General features: G+C 44.8%; 2 protein-coding genes across 4 annotated transcripts in view; one reads left to right on the forward strand and one right to left on the reverse strand.

Annotated features, from left to right (window-relative positions):
• Positions 1-2,602, reverse strand: part of LRRC8A (leucine rich repeat containing 8 VRAC subunit A) — a 39,264-nt gene extending 36,662 nt beyond the window's left edge. For 2 of the 3 annotated variants that reach the window (XR_014152531.1, XM_081847005.1), the window contains exon 1: positions 2,387-2,602. The gene's annotated coding sequence lies outside the window, so the exon portion shown is untranslated. Of the gene's footprint in view, positions 1-501; positions 691-2,386 lie in introns of those variants that run through there. The other variant, XM_081847006.1, reaches the window with a different exon arrangement.
• LOC309333332 (uncharacterized protein) overlaps positions 1,330-24,762 on the forward strand; it is a 35,858-nt gene continuing 12,425 nt past the window's right edge. The window contains exons 1-14 of the mRNA XM_081846705.1: positions 1,330-1,695; positions 2,577-2,747; positions 13,503-13,625; positions 14,730-14,788; positions 16,037-16,187; positions 17,016-17,165; positions 17,880-17,966; positions 18,379-18,507; positions 19,032-19,152; positions 19,456-19,532; positions 20,334-20,423; positions 21,045-21,231; positions 23,798-23,874; positions 24,665-24,751. Coding sequence (XP_081702831.1) covers positions 1,615-1,695; positions 2,577-2,747; positions 13,503-13,625; positions 14,730-14,788; positions 16,037-16,187; positions 17,016-17,165; positions 17,880-17,966; positions 18,379-18,507; positions 19,032-19,152; positions 19,456-19,532; positions 20,334-20,423; positions 21,045-21,231; positions 23,798-23,874; positions 24,665-24,751 — 1,590 coding nt within the window. The 5' untranslated portion in view covers positions 1,330-1,614. The remainder of the gene's footprint in view (positions 1,696-2,576; positions 2,748-13,502; positions 13,626-14,729; positions 14,789-16,036; positions 16,188-17,015; positions 17,166-17,879; positions 17,967-18,378; positions 18,508-19,031; positions 19,153-19,455; positions 19,533-20,333; positions 20,424-21,044; positions 21,232-23,797; positions 23,875-24,664; positions 24,752-24,762) is intronic.

A 24,762-nucleotide genomic window follows, 5' to 3' on the forward strand; every position in this document is an offset into this window, starting at 1 on the left:
CGGGTGCCAAAAAGTTTGCTTGCACACCCATTCTTTGAGCTAGCTGAATGCAATAACACACACACACCCAACTCTCCACAACAGAATGCCACCCCTTTGTTTTCATTTCACCGGTCCCTGCCAGATGCCCCCCCTTTCCCCCCCTTTACTCACATTGCATGGACTAGTAACACGATAACACCACCCACCCAGCTTCTCCAGCCCTTCTGTGACTTGCTCACAGCTTGACTCATCAGTGTTTCTTGCCAACCAGGCACTATTCCTTCCTTCACTTACTGTCTGCCACCCCTTAATTGCCAGCAACACAATGTGGCAAAGGAGTCTCTGTTTCCTCTCCTTGCCCTTAATGCTTCCCCTGTCACCCCAAAAATAAAGAGTTACTTGGCACTGGGCACATTCTCAGACTCAGCGCCTTTGACAACTCTCCTGCCCCTATTTATCCTCCCCCTTGCCAGCCCCGTAAGTTCCAAGAACAGTTTAAGAAGAACTATCATCACTCACCTTCTCGCTTTTGAAATCCACTTTCAAAAACAGCACAAGAGATAAACGCACACCCTGAATTTGTTCCCATCCATAATGCTTCAGTTTCCTTCTTTAGTGCCACCTCACAACCCTCCACCACCATCTCTTGTTCAACAAGTGCTAGAGGTGGGAGACAGCCAATAAATCCCGCCCTCCCCACTTGGAAAATAACCAATTAATTTGAGAACCTACAAAAAGGTGACTGTTTTCCATCTGCCAAGCCTTCCAACCCTTCTGCACCTCCCCCACCCCTTCCAAATATCCCTTCCCCACTATTTTCTGAATAATAAGCAAAGCTCCCTTTTTACAGACCGCTTTTATTCGCTCTCAATGCCCACAATAAACCTTCAATTACTACTAGTGTCCTGCATTCGTTTTAATTATTTACTGAATGTATGTTCCACCTTTTTTCTCCCCAGGAGCTCAAAGGGGCCTACACTGTTCTCCCCCTTTTCATATAATCCCTACAACAATCTTGTGAGGTAGGTTAGGCTAAAATGCAGTGACTGGTCCCAAGAACACACCCAGTGAGTTTCCTGATTGAGTGTACCCTGGTCTCCCAGGTCCTAGTCCAACACTGGCTGCCTTTGCAAGAATATTCTGCTATAGCAGATCTTGGGGTTGGCGGATTGGATAACTCCCTTTTCCTAACATCCCCCCTCACTCGCTCTCCATGCCCACAGAAACCCAGTCTCAGATCTCTTCCACAACACATCTCCGGGGAAACCCACTCTTCCTAACCCCCCCCCCCATTGTCACTCTCCCTACCTCTGCCACCCACTCCTCTGCAAGCCCCGGGTATGATTGTTGATGGCCATGTCACATCGATACCTCTTCCACGTCTTACCGGACTCTCGAATCACACCCACCATCCCAGCCCCCTGGAAATTCCTTTCATACACGTGCACATCCCCCCTTCCTTTCCTTATGGCCTTCCCTCTCAACTGAGGAATTGCCAGCCCTAAGCTTTACATACACACACACACACACACACGACACACACACGGGTCCTTCTGCAACCCAGGATTTTCCTAGGTTCCTAGATCTCTCTCCACTCCCCACGCTTGCAAAGCTCACAAGCTGAAGGCACACATGCTCCTCTCCACCCTGCCGGGCACACATCTCTCGCCATCCTCGCTCACCCTCCTCTTCACTGACATCATACAATACCAGGTTACTATGTCCTCCAGGTCCTAAGCCTACTCTCTTTCCCAGAGACCACCCCAATACTCAAAAGCAGCGACGGGCAGGGGATCCTTCTCCTAGTTCTGCAAGGCCCAAGTTCCTCTCCTTCCCCTTTCACTGGCAGCAAGGTTACTGGTCCTGTAGGTTCCTGAGGCTGTCCTTTCCCTGACGCCCCTCTTCACCTCAACAAAACCAGTGGAGGTTGGAAGTGGGGGTGGGAGAGAATCCTCCTCCATTATGCCAATCAATAAATAAAAGTTGCTGGTCCCCGAGGTTTCTGAGGAGGTCCTCTTTCCCAGACGCCCCTCTCCTTCCCAATACTCTAAAGCAGCGTTTGGAGATGGGGAATCTTCCTCCTCTCTATTTTCCGAGATCCACGTCCTTCCCCGACCCTCCGCAACTCACTAGCTAAAACACGGTTACTGGTCCTCCACCTCGATACTAAAAACAAATACCAAACAAACCCACCCAGCACGAGTGTGTGGGGGGAGGGGACATGCCCGACGTCCCCGCTTCCCCATCAAAAAAGGGGGGTTACTAGTCCTCAGTGTTCCTGACTCGCCTCGGCATTCCTCAACACCCTCGTATCTCTCAGCAGATTCCCTGCCAGTCCACTTTCCCCCCAGGACGGGAAACGCCAGCCCCTGACAGTGTCATTATTGCGACCCTTCGCACTCACCCGGCAGCAGCTTCCCGGCTCGGTCGCTTCGGGCTTTCTTTTGTTTGCCCCCCTCGCAGCCTCCTCACTGCACCACCGGGCTGCTCCACCCCGGAGCTGACCTCACCCGGCCGGCATGGGCATCCCCCGGCGGCGGCGGCAGAACCGGAAGTAAGCAGCAGCCGCGACTCTTGCTCCTCTCTTCCACTAGGCGGCCCCATCTCGAGAGGAGCCATCTTGGGAAGGGCAAGGCATTCTCCACGGAGCGAGAGGGAGAGGAAGCGAATGGAAAGCGCAAAAGATGCCTGGAGGTCATCTTGAGTATGGAGGGGGAAAGGAGCGCACAGCTGCCATCTTGGTAAGGGAAGGTCGCATTCAGCACGTACGTTTTTCTTTCTTTCTTTCTTTTAAAAATATATATAATTAACACCTTGCGCCTCTCCGTATTTAAAGGGAGAGAAATCTCCAACTCATTATGTAAAAACGGCAATATTAATCCCCACATCCTGATGACAACGGGTACTAATGTGATGTTTTATAGCAGATTTATAAACCATATATACAATATTATATATAAAAAGCAACATATTGGGGTGCGTCCAAATAAATTCTCACAGTAGACCTGCTGAGATTAATGGAGCTAAATCAGCCATGCTCATCCATTTCAATGGCCCTACTCTGAATAGGACTAGCATTGCATGTTTGCTATTTATTTGTTGCATATCTATCCTACCTTTTCCTCACCACCTCTACAAAAGGTTCAAGGCGGCATCTATGCTTCTCTCCCCACCCCACCCCCATTTTTTTTAATCCATTACAACAACCTTGTGAGGTAGGTTAGGCTGAGAGGTGAGCAAAGGTGCCAAAGGTGAGCTTCCTGGTGTTATAAGAATGCTTGTTGTTGTTTAGTCGTTTAGTCATGTCTGACTCTTTGTGACCCCATGGACCAGAGCAAGCCAGGCCCTCCTGTCTTCCACCGCCTCCCGCAGTTTGGTCAAACTCATGCTGGTAGCTTCAAGAACAGTATCCAACCATCTCGTCCTCTGTCGTCCCCTTCTCCTTGTGCCCTCCATCTTTCCCAATATCAGGGTCTTTTCCAGGGAGTCTTCTCTTCTCATGAGGTGGCCAAAATATTGGAGTCTCAGCTTCAGGACCTGCCCTTCCAGTGAGCACTCAGGGCTGATTTCCTTCAGAATGGATAGGTTTGATCTTCTTGCAGTCCATGGGACTCTCAAGAGTCTCCTCCAGACCATAATTCAAAAGCATCAATTCTTCGATCAGCCTTCTTTATGGTCCAGCTCTCACTTCCATACATCACTACTGGGAAAACCATAGCTTTAACTATATGGACCTTTGTCGACAAGGTGATGTCTCTGCTTTTTAAGCTGCTGCCTAGCTTTCATTGCTTTTATCCCAAGAAGCAGGAATCTTTTAATTTAATGATTGCTGTCACCATCTGCAATGATAATGGAATCCAAGAAAGTAAAATCTCTCACTGCCTCCATTTCTTCCCCTTCTATTTGCCAGGAGGTGATGGGACCAGTGGCCATGATCTTAGTCTTTTTGATGTTGACCATATTATGCGCTCTCCTCTTTCAGCCTCATTAAAAGGTTCATTTATTCCCTCTCACTTTCTGCCATCAAGGTTGTGTCATCTGCATATCTGAGGTTGTTGATATTTCTCCCGGCAATCTTAATTCTGGCTTGGGATTCATCCAGTCCAGCCTTTCACATGATGAATTCTGCATATAAGTTAAATAAGCAGGGAAACAATATACAGCCTTGTCATACTCTTTTCCCAATTTTGAACCAATCAGTTATTCCATATCTAGTTCTAACTGTATATTCTTGTCCCACATAGAGATTTCTCAGGAGACAATCAATGGTGATCAGGCACTCCCATTTCTTTAAGAACTTGCCATAGTTTGCTGTGGTCGACACAGTCAAATGCTTTTGCGTAGTCAATGAAGCAGAAGTATATATTTTTCTGGAACTCTCTTGCTTTCTCCATAATCCAACGCATGTTTGCAATTTGCTCTCTGGTTCCTCTGCCCCTTCGAAATCCAGCTTGCACTTCTGGGAGTTCTTGGTCCACATACTGCTTAAGCCTGCCTTGTAGAATTTTAGGCATTACTTTGCTAGCGTGTGAAATGAGCACAATTGTGCGGTAGTTGGAGCATTCTTTGGGATTGGGATGTAGACTGATCTTCTCCAATCCTCTGGCCACTACTGAGTTTTCCAAACTTGCTGGCATATTGAGTGTAGCACCTTAACAGCATCATCTTTTAAAATTTTAAATAGTTCAGCTAGAATATCATCACTTCCACTGGCCATGTTATTAGCAGTGCTTTCTAAGGCCCATTTGACTTCACTCTCCAGGATGTCTGGCTCAATGTCAGCAACCACACTACCTGGGGTGTACGAGACCTCCATATCTTCTGGTATAATTCCTCTGTGTATTCTTGCCACCTCTTCTTGATGTCTTCTGCTTCTGTTAAGTCCTTTCCACTTTTGTCCTTTATTATCGTAATCTTTGTACAAAATGTTCCTTTCATATCTCCAATTTTCTTGAACAGATCTCTGGTTTTTCCCATTCTGCTGTTTTCCTCTGTTTCTTTGCATTGCTCATTTAAGAAGGCCCTCTTGTCTCTCCTTGCTATTTTTTGGAAATCTGCATTCAATTTCCTGTATCTTTTACTATCTCCCTCGCATTTTGCTTGCCTTCTCTTCCCTGCTATTTGTAAGGCCTCATTGGACAGCCACTTTGCTTTCTTGCATTTCCTTTTCATTGGGATGGTTTTCATTGTTGCCTCCTGTATAATGTTACCAGCCTCCATCCATAGTTCTTCAGGCACTCTGTCCACCAAATCTAAATCCTTAAACCTGTTCCTCACTTCCACTGTGTATTCATAAAGGATTTGATTTAGATTGTGTCTTACTGGCCCAGTGGCTTTTCCTACTTTCTTCAGTTAAAGCTGGAATTTTGCTATAAGAAGCTGATGATCTGAGCCACAGTCAGCTCCAGGTCTTGTTTTTGCTGACTATATAGAGCTTCTCCATCTTTGGCTGCAGAGAATATAATCAATCTGATTTCGATGCTGCCCATCTGGTGATGTCCATGTGTAGAGTCATCTCTTGTGTTGTTGGAAAAGAGTGTTTGTGGTGACCAGCTTGTTCTCTTGACAGAACTCTATTAGCCTTTGCCCTGCATTTTTAACTCCAAGGCCAAACTTGCCCGTTTTTCCTTTTAACTCTTGACTCCCTACTTTAGCATTCCTATCCTCTATAATGAGAAGAGCATCCTTCTTTGGTGTCATTTCTAGAAGGTATTGTAAGTCTTCATAGAACTGGTCAAGTTCAGTTTCTTCAGCACTGGTAGTTGGTGCATAAACTTGGATTACTGTGATGTTAAAGGTCTGCCTTGGATTCGTATCGAGATCATTCTGTCATTTTTGAAATTGCATCCCAGTACAGCTTTTGCCACTCTTTTATTGACTATGAGGGCCACTCCATTTCTTTTACGGGATTCTTGCCCACAGTAGTAGATATAGTGGTCATCCAAACTGAATTTGCCCATTCCCGTCCATTTTAGTTCACTGATGCCCAGGATGTCAATATTCTTGCCATCTCATTTTTTACCACATCCAGCTTACCAAGGTTCATGGTTCTTACATTCCAGGTTCCTATGCAATATTTTTCTTTACATCATTGGACTTTCCTTTCGCTTCCAGGCATATCCGCAACTGAGCGACCTTTCGGCTTTGGCCCAGCTGCTCCATCAGCTCTGAATCTACTTGTACTTGTCCTCCACTCTTCCTCAATAGCATGTTGAACACCTTCCGACCTGAGGGGCTCATCTTCCAGCGTCATAACTTTTATATGCCTGTTGTCTTTGTCCATGGAGTTTTCTTGGCAGGGATACTGGAGTGGCTTGCTGCTTCTTGCTCCAGGTGGATCACGTTTGGTCAAAACTCTCCACTATGACCTGTCCATCCTGGGTGGCCCTGCACGACATAGCTCATAGCTTCTCTGAGTTATTCAAGCCCCTTCGCCACGACAAGGCAGTGATCCATGATAAGAATTCTAAGGGGTTGTAAATAAAATGAATGTTCATAAGTGCACATATACTTAAGCACATAAACCACATGTCTGCAATAGTATGGGAGATCCATCCTGAAGTCTTATTGACCCCCATTATTTTTTTGCAGAAGGAAGTATCTTAGCAAAACCTTTCCCAATTGTCTTTTCACTTACAAATCCTTCAAATCCAGTCAAAAGAGCACATTTTGTGTATGAATAGGGGAGGTCTGTGACAAAGGTTTCAGAAGCTAGGGTATCTATCACTTCAAAAGACTGGCAGGATAATGCAATCAGAAAGGATTATCAGCTATCTTGACAAACAGGAGATAAGACACACCCTCAAATCTGTAGGATGCTTTTGAGTGGTCTTTGGCTAAGGGGTGGGAAATTTCTTAAGTCTTTAAAAGCTGTTATACACCTTTGTTCTGGGTCCTCACCCTATTGCAAGGTGGTGGGAGGGGGAATTCTGATGCGACAGAAAAATAAATATCTTCCTTGCTTTCCTTCTACTGGTTCCACTCATTTCCCTCTGAGTGATAACGGACTTGGGGGACACTGAATCCCTTGATGGAGAGCTGGGCTGTAAAAGCCTACCCCTATAACAATGGCTGAGTGGGAGATTTGAACCTGGGCTTCCCAGCTCCTACCGACACAATGACTGCACTCCACACTCTTCACTGGCAGAGCAACAGACAGACAGATGGGTAATGTGTGTAAACAGGAATCACTTTACCTCCCATCATTTCCTCCTGCATCTAGAGAAGGGCAAATATGTCAATTTCAGTTTATCTAGGCTTCGCAAGTTCAGTTTTCCACATTTCTGCATCAATCTGCAGATCATCATCATCATTTTTTAAAAGGGCCTGGCAAAAAATTGTTAGCATTTTAATATGTATTTGCAAGATACAGAGAAGGGAAGGGAACCTTTGGCCCTCAGGACTCACCCCAGGCCACAGAGATGATGACCATTACACAGTGAGCTTCATGTATTTTAACCAGAGTCGATCTGATCCTAATTTTATGCTCTAAGCCAGGGGTAGTCAACCTTTTTATACCTACCACCCACTAATGCATCTTTCTTGATGGTAAAATTTCCTTACCGCCCACCAGTGCTCGATGGAAAGAGGATTCAGCTTGTACTGTAGAACCCCCTACTGCCCACCTAAAATCCTGAAACGCCCACTAATGGGCAGCAGGGACCAGGTTGACAACCCCTTCTCTAAGCACTCTTCCACACTCTTCCAGACAGTAATCATAGTTGCAACTACTGCCTGTTCCGGGCAACACACTATTTATTTTTTAAAGCAAACAAACCAGAAGACTACCCTTCCATAATTTGCCTTCACAAACAGAAAAGTGCTTTGCTAACAACCCGAAGCATCTCTGTTACTTTGGTTTCCCAATGTCAAGGCATTTGGTCAGATAAATGTTCCTTTTATTGCCCGCTAGATAGCAGCCTTCTTTCAAGCCTGTGATTGTATCAGATTCCAATGTTAATTTTTGTGTGAGCATCAATAAAAAGTGGGTTTTCTGATGCACTTGGATGATTCACTCACCAACATTTTTATTGGGCTGGATCATCACAAAAATGTTGATTGCATAGTAAATTCCTGAAATATTGATAAAGGAGAATTGAAAGGCATTCACTCCAATTTCATTAGAGCAGGAAAGCAACCGCAGTGTTTAAGGTGGTCTTTTCTTTTCTTTTTACAAATACTATGTCTTTACAAATATATTTCCATATTAAAATCTAAGGGGTGGTTTTTAGAGATTTCACCAATGTTGCATTTCTAAGTATGTTTACTTGGCAGTAAATCACATTGATTTTTATAGCCCTTCTTAGGGCCATTTCAAGCACACGACTTCTCTCTAAAGAATCCTAGGCCCTGTAGTTTTGTGCTGGGGCTTGTAGCTATGAAAGAAGAAAACTACAGTTACTAGGATTCCTTGCAGGTAGCCATGTGCTCTAAATGTATGGTGCAGATCTGCCCTCCATGTCATTAGAGTCTCGGAACAAGGATGTATGTTCCATTTGTTCATGTAAATATTGTTTTTTTGGGTGTAAATACACCCCAGTCTCAGAGGGGTGAAAGGTTTTGAGGGTTCCAGTGTGCCTCCTGGGTTGGTTTGCTTTGAATGTGATTTGCTAGAAACTGGTGTCATTTCCTATAAGCATAAAACTGGGGTGTGTTTTGCAGCATTAACTCCCAACAGATCTTGCTTTCTGGTTAGGTTCCAGTGGGAACCTCCAGTGTCATAGCACAGAGAGCAAAGCAGGCCTCTTGAGATTTAAGTCAGACGTTACTGCAAGGACTGGTAGCCTGTCAACCCTTTCAGTTATCCAGACACCCTGAAGACATAACCTCCCACAGGGAGAGGGAAATCTAAGCCCTAGTCCCCAAACAGCTCTCACTTAAGAACATGAACCTACAGCATGAGGCCAGTGACCCATCTAGTCCAGCATGCTGTCATCACAGTGCCCAACGATACCCTGAAGGGAGAACCCAAAAGCAGGACCCGACCACGAAAGCACTGTCCCCTTCTGCAGTTTCCTGCATCTGAAATTCAGAAGCATCACTGCCTCCAACTGTTGTAAACAAAAATTGCCCTTTCCCCCTTACATAGGTTCCCTATTGGTTGGAGAGAATAACAGAGGCCGACCAGAGAATATTGAGAAGCAAAGCAGCTAGTAAGCTTGATCTTTATTGAACTGTTGCAACAGGGTGCTCCCCTCATCCACAGGAGAGAGGAGGAACCCCGAAAAATGGCACGCAAGGCCTTATAAAGACTTTTGAAATTGCCACCCTGTAGATCAAGACCACCCCCAGAAACATCATACATACATCACAGAAGGGGTGTAACCTAAGACCACCCCCCAGATACATCATACCTACATCACAGAAAAGGCAGTCTAAAACAGAAATTTTAATATTGTTTTTCTCCTGTCATTGTTTATCTCCTATCTGGCAGGTTACTTGATTGGATTGCCTGGGTAGCCTGGCCAGTCTTTTGTAATGATAAATACTTAGTTCCTGGGCCAGGTCACAGGCTCACACCCTATTCATATCTTAAATGTGCCCTTAAGATTTGTGAGGAAAGAGACAATGGGAGGTTTCCCACTTTGACCTTGCAGAGAAAACATTTGCTCAGTTTAGGAATCAAAATGGTTCCAGGTTGGTCTTCCTGTGCTGATCTATGTACGTGCTTGGTTTGTACATTTATGAACATTTCCATATATCTAAGACCTCAAAATTCCTATCACACAACTGTGGAGGGAGAGCTTGGTTGGTGGCCATTGGCGGTCTTGTAATCTGAAAGGCATCAGAACATAAGAAGAGAACAGGATGCTTTATTAGATGAGTGGCTGGTGTGACCCAGCAGACTCTTATGTTCTTATCCTCGTTTTTGAAAGGGGGTGTCACTCAAATGAAAGCTAGGTACACAATGTACATTTAATTAGGGCAGATCCACATTATACATTTAAACCCCATGCCTGCCAAAGGATGGGAATAGCAGCACTGTGAGGGGAAACTGAAATTCCCAGGTTTCTTTTGGGTTTTGTTTTTTTAAAAAAATGTGTGCTGAATATGCTTTAAATATTTTGTGTGGATCAGAGTCAGAAGTACACTCCTCCCCAAATAATCCTGGAATTTACCCATCAGAGCTGCCCTTTCCAGCACCCTTAACCAAGCATAGGCAAACTTGGCCCTCCAGATGTTTTGGGATGACAATTCCCATCATCTCTGACCACTGGTCCTGTTAGCTAGGGATCATGGGAGCTGTAGTCCCAAAACATCTGGAGGGCCGAGTTTGCCTATGCCTGCCCTTAACAAACTACAATTCCCAGAATTCTTCAGGGGTCGGGGTGGGGGAATGTATGCAGTGTTGATTCTCTCTCCACCCAGCAGAGGGCTTGTCAAGCACATGCAAATTCACACCCCCTCCAGCTTTGTTTGTTTCATTTCCTTTTTTCTTCTTAAGGTTACTTATTACTTATCTAGATTGAGGAGCAAAGTTCTTTAAAAGGAGCCACCTGCCTCCTTTCTGCCATCACCAGCTTGGTCAAAAGGGACATCGGAATTAAGGTTGCCAGCTAGTCAGAAGAAGGTAAGGAACAGGGCAATTATAGTTGCCTACACGCCATACATTTAAAGCAAATTTCCCCCTCCCTAAAGAAGCCTGGGAACTGTAGTACCCTACACAGAGTTAAGATTTCAATCGCCCTTAACAAACCCGCAGCTCTCAGGATTTCTTTTGGGAGGATCATGCTTTAAACATACAGTATAATGCTTTAAACATTGGTGTACAGTTGTGCCTTTAATAGAGGCTGAGCAATCAGGTGACAATTCCCTCCCCCTCCCCCAGGCATGGCATTGCTGCAAACACAGTTGAGGACCCCAGGCCCAAAAAGAAAGAAAAAAGGCTGTCACCCCTAGCTGGGGTGCCACAAGATCCCCTTCCCTTTATTTAAAATCCTCCCTGTGCTTTTTGTGATTGGCTGGAAGCCCTGTCATATCTCCTCCCAGAAATATTTCACTTGTTCAAAAAACAAAACAAAAAACCACACACAGGGAAATTGAAAGGTGCCAAGCATGGTGAATTTTGTGGCATGGAAAAGACCAGAAAACTTTAGAGCAAGCAGATCCCCTTTCCCCCCTGTTTAAAGACTTGCTTTATTATTAATATTAAGTATTTATATGTTTATCTAGAAATAAGACAGAAAGTGTCTTTGTGACAGCTTTTGAACTCCTCTGGAATCTTTTCTTTAAAAATATAGTGGTCATGTTGTTGTTAACAGTTCTTGCTCTTTGTTTTGGCCTCGTTTTTAAAATTCTTGATTAAACCCCATATGCTTAGTTTTGTCATCCTGTGTTCCTCTGAGATTATCTGTTTACACCTAATAGCAACTCTGATCCTGCCAGGAAGCATGTGATTCTTAGGAAATGTGCTTTTATTTCTCTTACTTCAGGACAGGGATGGATGGCATCTCTTCCTTTTGTAGAGAAGCTTCTGTGACATCCTTCAAATTCCAAATGCAGCATTTGTTTTGTGCATTACATTAATATCCCACTTTTCCTCCAAGGAGCTCAAGACAGTTCTTACGGTTTTCTCTCTTCCCATTTTATCCTCACAGCAACTCTGTGAGTCAGGTTAGACCGGGAGTTAGTGATTGGGTCCGGGTCACAGAGTGAATTTCATGACTGGAGATTTTTGAACCAATGTGCTCCCTGACCCTTGTCCAGTACTAATCACTACACCTTGCTGGCTCAAGGCTATTTGCTTCCAGTGAGAGTATGCAGATCACAGCAGCAACTAAATCTCTTGTCCAAACTGACTTGCTTGTGACAAATCTGCTGGTGCTCTTCTTTATTGTTGATCGGCCCACAGTAAGGAGGTTGCTTGCAATCTTCCTCAGTTCCTAAACAGGAAATAACTAACAAGTATAACTGAGATCCCATGGAAGGTCATGTTAATATTTTCTTGCAAGGGGTGACCAGTTCCACCAACACCCTAACCAATCCTTGCAACGCACGTGTTTGCATGTCCACTCCGAAGTAAGTCCCATTAGTTACTCACATCTGTGCATAAGATTGCAGGTAACTCTTGTAAAGTGAAAGTTTTCGGAGCTTGAAAGCCATGTTCTCTGAATTCCCAAGTTGTTTTAGTGTCTGGCTTACATGTGCTCAGAGGCACCCTTGTTACTGAGCAAGGTACATCCTTTGAGATTCTAACCACATTTAGGTTTTTTCTTACAATCAAGCAGTATATGAATTTTATGAAATAAAGTTTTTTTTTATTGTTGTTATTATTAATTAAATTTATATACCATCCTCCATGAGTACATCTCAGGGCAAATTAAACATAAAAATACAAGATTAAGAAAAAGTAATAAAAACAAGAACGAAAGGAAACCAGTAACCCCCTCCCTCCCATTTCATAACCATCTTAATTTATTTCTAACCTGCATTTCTCTTTTAGGAGTACAAAGTTAATATGGATACATATAAGATGTACACATATATGAATTGGGTCCTTAGTACGTTCCATCAAAACACATGTACAGCTATATCTTCTTGTTTTTAACTTTAGTACAAATAAATGTAGGTAGTTGAACCCATATGCTCTGCTATCATATTTCAAGTTCCTGGGAGTTACGGATTTTATATGGAACCTGTATGTGTTCCTTTTTACTATATATTTTGGAAAGTTGTCTGTTTGCTAAATTACCACCACCAAATTTTGCACAGTGGCTCCTGTGACTGAAGACCACATTCTCATCTATGTTTGGGTACAGTTGGATGGCATTTTGAAGCAAGGTTGAAGACTGAACCTTTCAAAATTGCACTGATCTTAACCACTGATTTTGTGTGTATATGAGTGTGTATCTTGTGTGTGTGTGTAAATGCCTCTCATAAAACATCCTGAAATATTTTAATGGTAAAGACAGAACCAGTGGTGGTATGGCTGTTAACAGTTCCTGACTAGGACCTGTGAGAGACCAGGGTTCGAATCCCCCTGCTCAGCCATAAGGCTTACTGACTGACCTTGGGGCCGGTTGCTGCCTCTCAGCCTAACCTCCCTTACAGGGGAAGAGGGGAATGTACACCCTCTTGAGCTTCTTGGAGAGAAAAGGGTTGGTTATAAATGCAATCAATCAATCATGCAATCAATCAATCAATCAATAATCAACAGTTAAAAGGTATATAAAAACAAAGTGATAATTAAGTGCTTAACAGTGGTAATTTACAAAACAATGTTTGATGACACAGACAATTATGACTCTCCGTACTTTTCTAAATTCCATTTCCTCACTTTTTACAATTTGTCCCACCCACACCCCACGTATGCTCATACATCAGCTATGTATTTTGCAAACTTGTTCATTTTCTTATAATGCATTTGGACTATGAGATATTTGGACCTAGGATATCCTAACCACATTTTGCATGACGGTTCCCAAGATCAAGGAGCAGCTTTCGGTTTATGTCTGAATGCAATTGATCTCTCATTTCTTTTCCTCTTCCCCATTCCTCTCTCTGTGTAAGAAATAACACAGGTCCATGCATATGGCACAGCAAACCAGTGTTGTCGTGGTATGGTTAAAAGTATCGCTCTGTCCTTGATTCATTACCTACTGGGAAGGAATAATTGTATTGGATTCTGCTGGTATCACTCTAAGGTAGGAAGACCAGGAGTGTCAGGAGCCAAATATGGACTCCCAGGCTTCTCTATCAAACCCTTGGAACTCTCCCCCTCATTGGCCCTGCTTGAGTGTTTTGGTCTCGTTGGAACAAGTCTTAAAATTTGAAGGGACCATAAGCACAATCCAGTCCTGCCCCCCCCCCCCCCCGCAATGCAGAAATCTCAGCTAAAGAATCCCTAACAGTTGCCATCCAGACTGTTCATTGTCAATCATTAGAAAGTTCTTCCTAAGGTTTAGTTGGAATCTCCTTTCTTGTAACTTGATTTCATTGGTTTGGGTCCTTCCCTCCAGCGCAGCAGAAACAAATTTGCTCTATATTCTGTGTGACAGCCCTTTAGATATTTGGAGATGGCTATCGTATCTCCCTTCATTCTCTTTACCAGGCTTTACCTTTACCTTTTGCCTTTACCAGGCTAAACATGCCCAATTCCCTCAACTATTTTTCATAAGGTTTGGTTTCCAGACTGTTGATCATCTTAGTCACCCTCTGCAGACATTCCAGTCTCCTCCTTGTCTGGATGGAGGATGGGAAGTGTGAGTGGGTGTTGCTTGCTGTAGAAAGGGGAAAATCACCTTTGTTGCTCCTCCTACTTTTGCCACTGGCCCTATCCACCCTTTTTTATTAGTAATTTCTTTACCACTTCATGCATCAAACTCTAGTCCCTGAGCAGTTTGCAATATTATATATAAAAAAACCCTAATAAGAATTCCATACTTTTAAAGCACCATAGAAAAATTAGAGAAGACCCTCCAAAATGCCACTAAACAAGGTGTTGGGTAGCTCTGGCCCTGCAGAGGCTGCTGGACTACAATTCCCATTGTTATCCTGGGCCATTGGCTCTGCTGGCTGCTGGGAGTTGTAGTCCACCAACATCTGAAGGGCCAAAGGTTCCACAGATCAGCTGTAAACTAAAATAAGCGAACCTATAGGGACCATATCAACTATTGGCATATAAAAGATCTGCAAGAAGATGAGAAAGTTCTGCAGTTCTTTGTTATTAAATAGCCATTATAGGCAGCAATTCTAACATGCTTTCTTTCCTTCCTTCTTTCCCCCCCACCCTTTCCTCCTTTCTCTAGGCAAAAATGTCCAGGATGGTTCAGGCTCGGAGGCTGGAAGGCGTAGAGAAGAATATCTGGTATTTCCTCCTTGGGTGGGCCCCATACACCATACTTGCCCAGTCCATACTTGCCCAGCTGCCAGACTATACAAGGCCAGACTATTTATTTATTTCTTTAATAATGTACATAAAAACATAAATGTACATTGAAACATAAATTACCATTCTTAAAAAAGAAAAGAAATACAGAGCATTATTAAGGTAACTGGCCAATCAAAAATAAAAGCTGAACAGCTGCAGAGCCCTTTCAGGATAAAGAGGCCTTATATTTACATCTAGCCTAGTCACTTCACCCACTCCCTGATCCTTTTGAACAGGAGATACTGTTGAGGATTGAGCCAAGGACCTTTTGCATGCAAAGCAGGCACACTGCAACTCAACCACAGTCCCACCCTGACAAACCAACAACATCTTGTTTGCTTGGGTGAAGGGGTACTGGTTATGGTCCAGGGTTGCTGTTAGGTGCTAGGAGCAGCGTAGTCTTAGCCAGCCAAGCACAGAGCATCAGTTCAGCCCCAAAACATGATCCAGACAGTCCAAGTGTGGTAAGAATTTACTTCTGCACCACCTGTTCATTACCCAGATAAGAGGGAACAGGTTTTAAAGAAAACATGGAACCAAGAGAATTACAATTACAGCAAGCTTCAGCAGATCTAGTTAGGGACCCAGAGTTTATTAGATACTATTGCAATAGGGCAGACCCAAACTTAATGTTGTTGTTCTAGCTGAGCTGCCACTTAAGAAGAAGCTCTTCCTTGAGGAGAATTAGAACAAGGGTTTTATAGAAACTGCAACACAGAGTCATAAAACATCTAAACGTTCTTAAAACATAAACATCCTTCTACATATATCAAGGAAGGTTACAGGTCATGAGAAGTAAAACAAGCATGGCTCCATACTGGTATCTTCACCCCCATAATCACATTGAGGTGCCCCAAGAATGCCTAAGCCATTTGGGTCTCAAATGTCACACTTCTGTCACCATTCTCCTAGCAACCAGGCCTCCATCAGGCTTTCAGCATTCCTTCCTTTATCTCATGTCCCTTGCTTCTGCTATCTCTATCTGCCCTAAGCTGGCAGGTTGCTTTAGGGAGTCAGTGAATGATGGGATTCAAACCATCCACCCATCCAAGGCTTGCCTCTTTGCACACCCTGAACCCCAGCAATAGACAGTATCTGTAATCCAGCTGGGGTTGAGATTTCAGGAGGCTGGCCTAGTGGGATTTAATTCTTCCTCCCTGCTCTTTTGCCTTTCACTCTCCTTAGGGTGGAGTTTGTCAAGTTGGCGGCCACGTACAAGACCGTGAACCTGGGCCAAGGCTTCCCTAATTTCCCCCCACCGGACTTTGTCAGGGAAGCGTTGGTAGAGGCCGTTGGTGGAGAGAATACCTTGCTGCACCAATATACCCGAGAATTTGTACGTGAGAATCTCCTCCCTTTCTCTCTTAGGCTGCATGCATACCTTACATAAGTCTGAAGTGTTGCAATGCAAGAGTACTCCTATACATTGTTCCCTGCACAGTTATCCCACGGGAAGAGGGACTGGTTGTTAAACCACTCTGGAAATTGTATCTCTGTAGGTATGGGGATAAAAGGTAAAGGTAAATGGACCCTTGACCATTAGGTCCAGTCGTGGCTGACTCTGGGGTTGTGGCGCTCATCTCGCTTTATTGGCCGAGGGAGCCAGCGTACAGTTTCCGGGTCATGTGGCCAGCATGACTAAGCCGATTCTGGTGAACCAGAGCAGCACACAGAAACGCTGTTTACCTTCCCGCTGCAGCGGTAGCTATTTATCTACTTGCACTTTGACGTGCTTTCGAACTGCAAGGTTGGCAGGAGCAGGGAACGAGCAATGGGAGCTCACCCCGTTGTCGGGATTCGAACCACCAACCTTCTGATTGGTAAGTCCTAGGCTCTGTGGTTTAACCCACAGCGCCACCCGTGTCCCTTTGGTATGGGGATAGGGGCTTTCTAACAATTCTCAGCACTCTTCAAAAACTGCAGTTCTCAGGATGCTTTGGGCGAAGCCATGACAGCTTAAAGTGGTATCATAGTGCTTTAAATGTATAGTGCAGATGGGGCTGCAGAAGAGGATTTCTGGGGAGGCTGCAATCTAAGTGCAGCAAGTAAGCAGAAAGAAGACTTGTTTTTATGATCAAGTTCAGGACAAATGTGCAATAAATTTCTACTAGCCTGCTTGCTTCAGGTTACTATTCCATGTTCTCAGCCTCTGCTGTTTCCCCAGGGCCACCCACGTTTAGTAGCAATCTTGGCCCGCTTTTTTGGGAAGCTGCTTGGACGAGACCTGGACCCTATGAAAAATGTGATGGTGACTGTCGGTGCTTATGAGGCCCTCTTCTGCTGCTTCCAGGCTCTGGTGGATGATGGAGATGAGGTAACAGAGGGCCTGTGTGCTTTGGGACATATTAATGGCTAGGACAATGCTTCTCAGACTCCATGAAACTGGAAAGTGGGGGTTCTAGCCTCTGCCTCCCTGAACCACCCAATGAAGCTGAATGTTGAAATATTTGGGAGTACAGAGAAAAATAAGGACTTCTTCACACAGCATGTAGCTAAACTATGTAATTCACTCCTGCAGGAGGGAGTGAAGTCCAACAATTGGATGGCTTTGAAAAAGGATGGGCCAAATCCATAAGGCTATCAATGACTGCTGACTCTGATAGCTATGTCCTTCCTCTGCTGTCAGGAGGCAGTATGCTTCTGAATACCATTTGCTGGAAATTGCAGTGGGGGAGAGTGTTGCTGTTGCTCCCAGGTCCTGCTTGTGGCCTTTTTGTTAAGGCATCTCATTTGCCACTGTGAGAACAGGATGCTAAACTAGGTGGGCCCCCTTTGGCCTGATCCATCAGCCAGCCTTGTTTTGTGTTCTTTACTTCCTTCTTCTCTTCCTGACAGGCAAATGGGTGGCATCATTGCTGCTAATGATCCTTTTGTGTGGCAGTTTGTTAAAATGTTGTACGTACACACACAAACACACACACACACACACACACAAAATCAAATAATATATTGAGGTCTGAAATCCTGCAACCACATAACATAAAAACTAATCAACGATGTGCTTGATACCTCTTTTGCATTTTCTTAGGTCATTATTATTGAGCCGTACTTTGACTGCTATGAGCCCATGGTGAAAATGGCTGGTGGGACTTCTGTGTTCATACCTCTGCAACTAGTAAGTGGACTGATTGTCCTGGACTTTGTAGACAGTGACCCTGATACTTCAGATTCACTAGACTACAACATCCATCAATCCTGACCATTGGCCACACAGACTGGGGTATGGATGGGTGCCATGGGGGTTGGAGCCCAACTCTTCTTTATGGGCAGTGCTACTTCATCCAGAACAACCTGAGCTCCACATCCCTGAGTGGATGGGTCACTCACCAACAATACTTTTGTCTTGTCTCAACACTGCCTGTGTCCTGTCCCAATGCAGCTTTAGTTTACTGGCCTTGATCCTAGATGGTGGCTCCGCTCTTCCACAGCTTCACCTGAATCAAACAAAACAGCTAGTTCTGGGGCCTTTGCCCATTGGCAGAAGTCCAGTGGCTTGACTCTCTCTTTTTCTCCATCTCCTCCACCAGAATGCTGCAGAAGATGGCAAGCTGAACTCTAGCAGAGACTGGCAACTGAATCCAGCTGAGCTGGCAGCAAAGTTCACAAAGCGAACTAAAGCCATTGTGCTGAACTCTCCCAACAACCCTTTGGGGAAGGTAACTAAGAACCCTGCGATTTGCACAGGCCACTTGGTGTACATTTGAAATATGTATGTGCAGTTCAGTATGTGCCATAGAATCATTGTAGCTTGAGGGCATTGCATAGGTGTCAGCCTCTGCTTCAGCTGAACCCATCCCCACCACCACCACCACCTTTCTCCAGTCTTATATACCTTTGCAGCCAGATTTTCCTCTCCTGCAAAATTGGGGGGATTCTCCCAACTTTTGTTGTAAAAAGAAAACTCTTCATAAACCAATCTTAGAAGACAGCAACATTATCTGAAGTCTCCATTTAGGAACAGAGTGAATGAATGACATCTGTTCCTGATGAAGCAGCATTTATTGTCTTAAAGAGTGTCAAATTCCTTAACTTCTCTCTGCCACCTGGGAACACCTTCCTCAGCATAGCAGACTACCCTTCCCATGGGTGTTTGGAGCGTCCTTATCCCAACAGTGGGAGTAGCTGCCACTGTTCTATGTCAAAAGGGCCCAGAGTTGCCAGTCTTCTCCCACTTGTGCAGGTGTTCAGTAGAAAGGAGATGGAGCTCATTGCAGAGTTGTGTGTGAAACATGACGTCCTCTGCTTCAGTGATGAGGTGTACGAGTGGCTTGTCTACGATGGCAACAAGCATATCCGGATGGGTAAGGCAGCTCTGTTTTTTGGACACTTGGCTTCATACCTGATCCTCCCCCTAGTCTGTGAACCTGAGCTGGTAGGAGCACCTGTGGGTCCCTATGCCTTCTTCTCCCTTTTGGGCCCAAAGTGGTCTGACTCCTGCAAGATCTTGCCTTGGACTTTCCAGACTCTGCAAAGAACAGTGTTTTTAAAGGAGCAGATACTCAGGGTGCTTCTCCCTTATGGGAGAAATGTCCCAGCTCTGATTTTCTTTCTCTTGAATGCACCACCGTGTAGATTTCAGCTTCATTTTCTTTCCTTGCTGACAGCCAGTTTACCAGGAATGTGGGAACGAACCGTGACCATTGGAAGTGCCGGAAAAACCTTCAGTGCAACAGGATGGAAGGTGAGGAGGCAGGTGTAGGAGGAGCCAGACTTAAGGACCGTTTTCCAGTTGAAATTCCTACCTAATCCTTTGCAGGCAAAGGAATAGGTCCATGGTAGGGTACATACTTTTCATGTGAGAGGTCCCAGGCCCTGTGATCTTCAGATGAAGGGCAGCATAGCAATTTTAATAATCATCTTCATCTACACATGAAAAATGGATCAGCCGGCAGGTAATTCAAAGCACACAGCATTTCATCAAATATTAGGACGATGGTCATAGCATAGCTTGGTATTATTGTTCATAAACAATAGAGCTGCCTAGCTATCTTTGTGTTGACCAGGAGACTATCCTGTAGACCAGGAGAACCTCAGGCCTGGGGGACAAGCACTGCCATTGGGAGCCTGCCTAAAACCCCGGAGAGCCACTGCCAGTCAGTGCAGGCAATATAGAGCTGGAGGGACCTTAATGGTCTAGCTCAATATAAGGCAGCTTCCTTTGTTCCTAATGTGTCCTTGAACTCTGATAATGCCTCTTGGTTGTTTGGATTGAGGCTAGAGAGTGTGTTTGTGGGTAGAAACCAGCCAGGTGTACAAAGTTAGCATTTATTTTTATTGCTCCGCCTACTTTTGCCTCTGGTCCCTCCCACTGCTGACAGGTGTCCCTCAGAAGGTTGCCTCTGTGGCAGTGTGGCCCTCTGGTTGCAAAGCCCCTCCCCTCCCCTCCCCACTGTAGACTTTCCCACACTCTCAGTGACATATGAAGAACACCAGCTATCCAGAGATCTGAAAAATAATCACATTTCCTTTTCCGTGGCCATAGGTGGGCTGGACAATTGGGCCCGACCACCTTTTGAAGCACCTGAGGACAATTCATCAAAACTCAGTTTATCATTGTGCAACAGCAGCTCAGGTAAGAAAACAGCGCTGGACAAAACGGTCCCTTCCACTGCAGGAGTAACCAATGCGTTGCCCTCCAGATGCTGCTGGACTACAATCTCCCATTTTTTTCCTATTTTTATTTATCTAGAACATTTGTACTGCCCAAATGGATACTATGAGTGGTTTACATGCAATCCATTAAATCAAGTCTTAATCTAGAAAGAACTGAATAATAGTTCTAACTGGGGTTGCAGGAGAGGGCCTACTTAGTGGCTGCTCTCTGGCTTTGAATCTCCCTCCCTTGGGAGGCCAGTCTGGCTCCCTCCTTGTTGTCCTTCCACCAGCAGGTGAAGCTTCTTTTCCCGCAGGCTTTTGGGAACTATTCGTCTGCTTGGAGCAAGCCAATTTAAATTATTGGGACAGTTAAATCATGCCCATTATTGTCAGTGGGTCTACTCAGAGTAGGACTAAAACCGAAGAAGACCCAGGTTAATACTTTTTGGCATCTCAAAGAACTGAGCATGGTATGTATATACTTACTGGAATAATCAACCTGGGGATGGGGAATTAGTGACAACTTTGACGCTGCTAAACTAGCCTGATAATTGCATTTGCAGTTGATGTCCATCTGTTGTTATTCATGAGTCTCTAGGAAGCCGTGGCCTGTGGACTAGAGAAAGAGTTTGAGCACTTTGGGAAGCCTGAGAGCTACTTTGCCCAGCTACCTCAACGGCTGCAGCGAAAACGAGACTTCCTGGTCCAGAGCTTGCTTGCTGTTGGCATGAAGCCCATTATCCCAGAGGGTTCCTATTTTGTAGTGGCCGACCTCTCCGAATTCAGTAAGCGTGACACTCCCCCTTCACCCAGTTTATGGGGACACTATTATTATTTTTTTAAAAGAGAGAACATACATTTAAAGAGAGAACATCATACATTTAAAACACATTTCACCCTCAAAAAAATAATAATCGTGGGAAATGTAGTTCACCAGCTGCATTCCCAGCATGCTTAACAAGCTACAGTTTCCAGGATTCTCTGGGTCAAGCCATGTGCTGTACATGTATGGTGGGTCTGCAGCCATAATGTTGCTTGTTTTGAGACCCAGACCAAATTCAGATCCATTGGTGCACCTAGCTCAGTACTGTCTGTCTAGAGTGACTGACAGCAACTCTCTGGGGTTTCAGGCAAAGGTCTTTCCCAGGCCTGGAGATTGAACCTGGATCCTTTTGCGTGCAAGGCAGATGCCCCACCACTGAACCATGGTCCTCCCCTTAAAAATAAAGTTCTAGTCCTCAGGATTCAGAATAAAGGGCTGATTTCAATGGAGATACAGTCATACCTCTTGTTACGTTTGCTTCAGGTTAAATCTTTTCAGGTTGCGTCCTGCGGCAACCTGGAAGTAACAGAACAGGTTACTTCCGGGTTTTGCCGCTCGCGCATGCGCAGATGCTCAAAATGACGTCACATGCATGCGCAGAAGCAGCAAATCGCGACCTGCACATGCCCAGACGTGGGTTGCATTCTGCTCAGGTTGTGAACAGGGCTCCAGAACGGATCCCATTCGCAACCAGAGGAATCATAGAATCATAGACTTGAAAGAGACCACAATGGCCATCGCGTCCAACCCCCTGCCAAGCAGGAAACACCATCAGAGCACTCCTGACATATGGTTGTCAAGCCTCTGCTTAAAGACCTCCAAAGAAGGAGACTCCACCACACTCCATGGCAGCAAATTCCACTGTCGAACAGCTCTTACTGTCAGGAAGTTCTTCCTAATGTTTAGGTGGAATCTTTTTTCTTGTAGTTTGGAACCATTGCTCCGTGTCCGCTGGTCTGGAGCAGCAGAAAACAACCTTTCTCCCTCCTCTATGTGACATCCTTTTATATATTTGAACATGGCTATCATATCACCCCTTAACCTCCTCTTCTCCAGGCTAAACATGCCCAGCTCCCTTAGCCGTTCTTCATAAGGCATCGTTTCCAGGCCTTTGACCATTTTGGTTGCCCTCCTCTGGACACGTTCCAGTTTGTCAGTGTCCTTCTTGAACTGTGGTGCCCAGAACTGGACACAGTACTCCAGGTGAGGTCTGACCAGAGCAGAATACAGTGGCACTATTACTTCCCTTGATCTAGATGCAATACTCCTATTGATGCAGCCCAGAATTGCATTGGCTTTTTTAGCTGCCGCATCACACTGTTGGCTCATGTCAAGTTTGTGGTCAACCAAGACTCCTAGATCCTTTTCACGTGTACTGCTCTCAAGCCAGGTGTCACCCATCTTGTATTTGTGCCTCTCGTTTTTTTTGCCCAAGTGCAATACTTTACATTTCTCCCTATTAAAATTCATCTTGTTTGTTTTGGCCCAGTTCTCTAATCTGTCAAGGTTGTTTTGAAGTGTGATCCTGTCCTCTGGGGTGTTAGCCACCCCTCCCAGTTTGGTGTCATCTGCAAATTTGATCAGGATGCCCTTGAGTCCATCATCCAAGTCGTTGATAAAGATGTTGAATAAGACCGGGCCCAAGACAAAACCCTGTGGCACCCCACTAGTCACTCTTCTCCAGGATGAAGAGGAACCATTGATGAGCACCCTTTGGGTTCGGTCAGTCAGCCAGTTACAAATCCACTGAGTGGTAGCATAGTCAAGACCGCATTTTACCAGCTTCTTTACAAGAATATCATGGGGCACCTTGTCAAATGCCTTGCTGAAATCAAGGTAGGCTACATCCACTGCGTTCCCTTCATCTACATCCACTGCGTTCTACATCCACTGCGTTCTACATCCACTGCGTTCCCTTCATCTACATCCACTGCGTTCCCTTCATCTACATCCACTGCGTTCCCTTCATCTACATCCACTGCGTTCCCTTCATCTACATCCACTGCGTTCCCTTCATCTACCAGGCTTGTAATTCTGTCAAAAAACGAGATCAGGTTAGTCTGACATGACTTATACAGGTATATACCACTGTATATAGAAAGCTACCTTATACAGTCATACCTCAGGTTACAGACGCTTCAGGTTGTGTTTTTTCAGGTTACGGACCACTGAAACCTGGGAGTCCCGGAATGGGTTACTTCCGGATTTTGGCGGTCACGCATGTGCAGAAGTGCCGAATCACAACCCGCACGTGCACAGACACACCACTGCAGGTTGCGGACGCTGCGGGTTGCGAACGTGCATCCCACATGGATCACGTTTGCAACCCGAGGGTCCACTGTACTAAGATAGTTTGTGCATAAAGCCCAGCATTGTTGATCAGCAGCAGCTCTCCAGGGTTTCTGAGTATGGGTCTCTCCAGTGCCAAGCATTTGAACTGGGGACCTTTTTCATGCAAAGCATGTGCTCTGCCACTTAGCAATCTTAGCCACTTAGCCACTCAATCAATGCCCATGCTCTCTTCTTAGAAGATGAACTTCCTGATGAGCCAGACTCCGAGGAGCCATACGATTATCGCTTTACAAAGTGGATGATCAAGAACAAGGTACGTGACCCAAGATTTGGGACTGGCCAGACCATTAGTGAGGTGGCTGCCTTAGGTGGCAGATTTGGGAAAACACTGAAGGTGGCAATATTACCAGTCTGCTGCTTCTTGACACGGGGAAGGGATGGCCACACTGGATTTTCTGCCTCACGCACTCAGAAGGTTGGTAACATAGAAAGTCACCTGGGATTGTGTCAGACCAATACTCCATCGAACTCATTATTGACAGCTCCAGGGGTGGAGAACTTTTTTCTGCCTTTCAGGGGCCATGTACCAGTGGTGGGCTGGGCTAGAGACAAAGGTGGATGGATCAATGAATGCAGTGTTTAGCTTTTGTACAGTGAACCAGTTTCTGTATATGGACACACCCCTCTATCCTCCATCCAAGCAAGAGACATTTTCAGACACCCATTTCATCCAGGGGGAAAACACTCAGGACATGAAGCCGGACGAGTGAGAGTGCATAATAATAATTATAATAATATTTCTTTCTTTACTTGATAAAATTTGTACATTGTTTGATTGTAAAAAAGTAATAATAATCTCAAAGTGGTTTACAATGATACGTGTAATTATAATGTTAATAAGAATAGCAACAGTATTTAATCTATGAATCCCCTTTCACTTGTGTGTCAAGGTGAATTACAAACATTTAAAAGCAGTCAGGAATTGTTTTTTAATCTTACAAAGAATAGCTGTCCGTTTTCTATTTTTTTAAAAAAAACCTAAAGCAGATACTTTATCGTGTAGCTGGAAAATCTGTTAATACACAATTCTTCCACCTCCATAGGGCTTAGCCGCCATTCCGGTCTCTGCCTTCTTTAGCCCACCACAGAAGAAGAACTTTGACCATCTCATTCGCTTTTGCTTTGCCAAGGTGAGCTGTCC

The sequence above is a fragment of the Podarcis erhardii genome (assembly GCF_964252035.2).
Source record: "Podarcis erhardii genome assembly, chromosome: Z".
NCBI lineage: Eukaryota > Metazoa > Chordata > Lepidosauria > Squamata > Lacertidae > Podarcis > Podarcis erhardii.